Consider the following 6,000-nt stretch of genomic DNA (forward strand, 5'->3'; position numbering starts at 1 on the left):
TTCTGAAAGGTTGTCTTCTTTCCAAAGGGTTGTGACCCTTACCCTTTGTTGGCTATAAATAAAGAGGTTTTCTCTCATTTTTCTGCATCGAATTCTTCCCTTCTTTTGCATACATTTCTTACAAAACAAAATTGATCGATCGTGTCTGTGTGTGTGATTCGTTGCTGTCATTTTGAGTTCGTTGAAATTATCGAAGTTTGAGGTACCGCTACTTCTTTAATGGTTAATCCGTTTTATCTTGGGAGGAATTAATCTGCAACCTCGGGTACTTGAGGGGATTAAATTTCTTAAGGACACACAGTGAGTTCTGTGGACTCGGATAGTTCTTTGTGTTTTTCTTTTCATCTTTTATTATTTCTGGTTTGCTAATCTGAATACAGGAGATAACAAAATCTTGATGAACCTTAATTTCTATGAAATCTTTATCATCGTGATATTTCAAGATTGGCAAGAATTGTTGCAAGATCATGACTTATTACCCATTATATTGCAAAGTGAAGTAAACAAGATAAAAATGGGAAAACAAAAGAGGGCTAGGAAATCATTCAGCTTAAACAGATTGTAGGACTTTCTTTGTTATTTATTCCTATTTGCTAGAACAAATTGTAACACATAGATCTCGTTGGAGACGATGAGAGATATCGAAACATCAACGATGGGGAGAGAGAGGAGGGCAATGACGATGGGGCAACAATGACCGGGAGAGAGATACAATTATATACATTCTATACTTTTGAATTATTCAATTTAAGAATGAATGATCTCTTTAATATGATTTAAGCAAAGAAGGATCTAAGGCTAACGACTCCGAACTCAATATTCATATTATCATCGAAGCCCTACGCTTCATACTATTCTCAGTTTCTCACTCTCACTCTCACTTATATTATTAGTTACTTTTCCTTACTAATGTCATATATTCAATTGCTAATAATAGAATGTAGCGTGTTAAATTAAGATGCATGTTCTTGACTTTATATAATTTAACTGTACTGCTTTTCTGACAAATACTAAAATTTCTTGAGGAAAATAATAATAATTAAGTGGTATTATTGTTATAAAAATAAAATCAAATTATAAGCAAGTACCAAAACGTGAATGATCATCTAAAAAATAACTCGATAATTAAACAAAAAAGCAACACAAACCTTCTTATTAATGAGAATGTGAAAACAAAAATACTTCTAAAAAACAAGAAGTAATAAAAAAATAACACGTGGCCGCATAAAATATAAGCACACAATTTTGAGATAACGTATGTAACTACGTCTTAGACTTTTTGTCATAAAAAAGAATAAAAAGAAAAATGTAGAAGTCAAAGGTTGACAGAATATATATATACTTTTTTGACAGACCACCTACTTAGGGACATCATATATATTAGCAAATCAAAAACTTGTCGTTTTAGGTTTCTCTAACTAAATCTTATAGTTAGAATTAATTAAGATTTAAGAACCAATCAAATGTTTAACAAACTGAATAAGACTTTTTACCATCTTTAACTTAAGCATGTTAGTCAAAAGTATTTCTATCCTTTTTTTAACAACAATAATGATAGTAATAACATATTCAATATAGTTTCACGAGTGAAATTTCACAAGAGTATTATTAGTGTGAACATAGTCTTACTTCATGAACTTTGTGAAGGTTGATACTTAAACTTGTATAAAATTGATCAAGTAGATACATGTGTCATACATGACGTTCTATTTGACAATTCACATCCTACATGCTGTTCTATGTGCAATATACCACTTAGGATGTGTGTGCCTACTTGTTCAATTTTTATACAAGTTTAAGTTTCTACTTGTGTATATCCATTGTTGGGGCATAAATAGTACTGGTTAAAGCAAGTTAAAGAACATAATTATGTATTATGCCCAAAATAAAAAATAAAGACAAATTAAATGTGCAGTGTTGATTTAATAAACCTAACATTCAAATTTTATTTCTTTTATTTTTCTAATTCTGGTGAAGTTTTTGTTGTGCCATACCAACCAATGACTTCTATGACACAACAATTTTTTTTTGTTTTTACGTTTTAACCAACTTTTGGTCATTACTTTTCAGAGTTTTAAGAAGTAAACAATGCAAATTGCTGTTTACAGCCATTGGTTCTTTGGACTTGAAATATACTTCCTCCGTCTAATTTTACTTGTCCATATTTGACTCAGTACACACTCCTAAGAAATAATTAATAAAATGATAATTTTACTATACCATCCTTCGGTTATAATAAATTCAATACTATGGAAAATGCGGAAATGACAAGACAAAGATAGTTGTTGTATATAATCATAACAACAAACTTAAAGATAGTTGAATAACAACACATTGTTAATGTGAAGCAAATACCATAAAAGTGATGTTTACTTGATGATTGAAAATATAACAAACTTAGAGAAAAGGACTTATAATATACTCAAGGATTAATATTCATGAAAATTTATGCAATTAGATAGGTTAAGTTGGTGAACAAATCAATTCTACAAGAGTTCAACTAAGTTTTTTTGTACACAACTTTTATCTATAAAAGCAAACTCAACTCTAATATCTTTCACAAACAACTTGCATTTCTACTAATACTTGAATCGAGTTTTAGTAAAAAAGGAAAAGAAATGGAGGCTATGAAAAGCATTGTGAACCCTTTGAGTTCTATCTATTTTGTATGCATTTTGCTTCTCTTTGCAAATGCAGCATCCGCGAAAACTCATTACCATGATTTTGTTGTAAGATTTCCTTTCGTTATTTGCTAACATGTCGTAAATTTTTAAAAACATGCTGATACTGAACTCTGTTTTTCATTTGGAACAGATTCAAGCAACACCAGTGAAGAGGCTATGCAAAACTCACAACAGCATAACGGTGAATGGGAAATTCCCTGGACCAACATTGGAAGTAAACAACGGGGATACTCTGGTGGTTAACGTTGTTAATAGAGCTCGATATAATGTCACAATTCACTGGTAAGTTCATGCTTGCAGACTGATATATGTTAGACGCGATTATATGTATTGACATTTATTCTACTTTGTTGTATCTCAAAAGGCACGGGGTTAGGCAAATGAGAACAGCATGGGCAGATGGACCAGAATTTATCACTCAATGCCCGATTAGACCGGGAAAGAGTTACACTTACCGGTTTACAATTCAAGGACAGGAAGGAACTCTTTGGTGGCACGCCCACAGTTCGTGGCTTAGGGCTACCGTTTATGGAGCTTTGATTATCCATCCAAAACAAGGCGAAAACTATCCATTTCCTAAGCCCAAAAGAGAAACACCAGTTCTGCTTGGTACTACTTCACATTCTCTTATGCATTAGCCTATATTCTGTTTTCCCTTTTGAGGAAATGATAGTTATGAAAATGCTGATCAGGTGAGTGGTGGGATACAAATCCTATTGACGTTGTAAGACGAGCAACAAGAACAGGAGCAGCTCCTAATGTTTCAGATGCTTACACCATCAATGGTCAACCAGGTGACCTCTACAAGTGTTCCAAACAAGGTTAGTTCTAATATTTGTAACACGATACCATTATGCTAGCGTTCAGTAAACTATGATTTGATATCTTACCTGTTTAGGACATGTTTTCATAAAAATCATATTTATGCAGATACAACCATAGTCCATATGGACTCTGGCGAAACCAACCTCCTTCGAGTTATCAATGCTGGATTGAATCAGCAGCTTTTCTTTACTGTGGCCAACCACAAGCTTACTGTTGTTGGAGCAGATGCCAATTATGTTAAGCCCTTCACAACATCTGTCCTTATGCTCGGACCAGGACAGACAACCGATGTCCTGATCAAAGCTGATCAGACACCAAGCAGATACTACATGGCAGCACGTGCCTATGCAAGCGCTCAAGGTGCCCCCTTTGATAATACCACAACCACAGCCATCCTCGAGTACAAAACAGCTTCTTGTTCTTCCAATTGTGCCAAGACTAAACCGGTTTCCCCGTCTTTACCAGCATATAATGACACAGCCACTGCGACAGCTTTCACAAGAAAATTCAGAAGCCCAAAAAAGGTCGAGGTACCCACTGAAATCGATGAAAATCTATTCATCACAGTCGGGCTGGGACTCGAGAACTGCCCAAGAGGTGCACGATCTAGAAACTGTCAAGGTCCAAATGGAACTCGATTCGCTGCCAGTATGAACAATGTATCTTTTGTGCTACCATCCAACTTTTCCCTGCTACAAGCACATCACCAAGGCATACCTGGTGTTTTCTCAACTGATTTCCCAGCTGTGCCACCTGTAAAATTTAATTATACTGGCAACGTAAGCCGGTCTTTATGGCAACCTATTCGAGGAACTAAGCTGTACAAGCTGAAATATGGGGCAACAGTGCAAGTTGTGTTGCAGGGGACGGGTATCTTCACAGCTGAGAATCACCCAATTCATCTTCACGGATATGATTTCTACATCATTGCAGAGGGATTCGGTAACTTTAATCCGAAAACAGATACATCTAAATTCAACCTTGTTAATCCACCTCTCAGAAATACAGCCAGTTTACCCGTTAACGGATGGACAGTCATCAGATTTGTCGCGGACAATCCAGGTAAGAGAACAAATACTTATTTCTCCTAATATTCCCAATTCTTTTCTACACAATGTCGCATTTCAGTGTTAGAAAATTAACAATATTAACTTAATACAGGAGTGTGGATAATGCACTGTCATTTGGATGTTCACATTACATGGGGTTTGGCGATGGCGTTCCTCGTGGAAAATGGAGTTAGTGAATTGGAATCATTGGAGGCTCCTCCCGTAGATTTTCCTGTCTGTTGACGACTGCATTCAATATGAAGTTCCCTGCATATTTTTTCTAGCATTTCTTTGTTGCTGAGATTAAAGCAATTGTATTGTTTTGACTGTAATTAACAGAGGAATTTTGGGTTGAGTTGGATCTTGACCTCTTCTATATCCAGTTACCTAATTCATTTTGACCAAAGTAAATTTAGATTGTATTGTTATCTTGACATATTATGAACTGTCTAAATTTGAACCAGCCTGCTCAATTGTTACCCCTACTTTTGAACAATCTTTCCATCTCCTTACAATTTCAAAACTAATGCAAATCCATCACCACGTTTCATCAAATATGACACTTGCAACTTTCATTTTTACATTGTTTCACAAACAAATATCACTTTCTATGCAATTCAAAAGTTATTGTTATTTTATTAACTTTTATGTCTATGTTAAATTATATTAAAACACAAAAAATAAAATGATGGAGTAACATGATATTCTAAGAAATAGAAAAAGAAAACAGTAAATTTAATATTATTGCTAAATAACTCTCTTCTTTCAAATATATAATTATAACAACTTTTCGATCTATTTACAAAAAAAACATAACTAGATTTCATCAAACAAGACCCTTTTAAACATAATTGTAATAAATTTTCTCTCCTTACAAAAGTCGTCACAAAATTTCACCAATATTTTTTTGGTATCATTAACTAATGAGTAATTTCTGAACAAGAAAACTTAATGATAACAATACAGTATATGATACTAATTTAGTATTAGTTAAGCGAAAATTATCAGCCTTAATGATATCAATACAATATATGATACTGATTTTGTATCAGTTAAGCGAAAATTATCAGCCTTAATGTGGGGGTATGGGCTGTAATTATTTATGAGAGAATGAGTATTTCAGGAATTATTTTGGGTTTGAGTATGAACTTCTAATCATTTTAGATTTTTAGGAAAAAAACTACACAAACATTAATATACATTTAAAATAAATAGCTATAGTTTATCTTTTTTATGTTATATGGATATAACTACACAACAAATAGCAAAGTTAATTATATACAAATAATTAGAAAAGTTATTAATATTAATAGGAAAGTCATTATTACACACTTAATTGATTATGTATAGGCATGTTTTATGTGATTGGTTCCCCATGTTTATCCTCATTAACACTTTCTATTTCATCAATATTCCTATATCACAATTTTTTTTGTATTTCT

The 6,000-nt window shown here is 33.3% G+C and overlaps 1 protein-coding gene across 1 annotated transcript; it reads left to right on the plus strand.

The window, feature by feature from the left end:
- Positions 1–2,618: 2,618 nt before the first annotated feature.
- Positions 2,619–4,801, plus strand: LOC125831311 (laccase-12-like). The gene is made up of 6 exons (XM_049510510.1): positions 2,619–2,729; positions 2,815–2,966; positions 3,049–3,293; positions 3,377–3,505; positions 3,615–4,571; positions 4,671–4,801. The coding sequence occupies exons 1-6, from the start codon at positions 2,619–2,621 to the stop codon at positions 4,799–4,801; spliced, it is 1,725 nt and encodes a 574-aa protein (XP_049366467.1).
- Positions 4,802–6,000: the final 1,199 nt, after the last annotated feature.

Source organism: Solanum verrucosum, unplaced genomic scaffold (assembly GCF_900185275.1).
Source record: "Solanum verrucosum unplaced genomic scaffold, falcon-dt-bn FXZP01000049.1, whole genome shotgun sequence".
Lineage (NCBI taxonomy): Eukaryota > Viridiplantae > Streptophyta > Magnoliopsida > Solanales > Solanaceae > Solanum > Solanum verrucosum.

Coding starts and splice junctions, on each gene's coding strand:
- LOC125831311 (XM_049510510.1), top strand. CDS start 2,619: ATGGAGGCTATGAAAAGCATTGTGAACCCTTTGAGTTCTATCTATTTT. Junction 2,730..2,814: donor CTCATTACCATGATTTTGTT/GTAAGATTTCCT, acceptor CATTTGGAACAG/ATTCAAGCAACACCAGTGAA. Junction 3,294..3,376: donor AGAAACACCAGTTCTGCTTG/GTACTACTTCAC, acceptor AATGCTGATCAG/GTGAGTGGTGGGATACAAAT.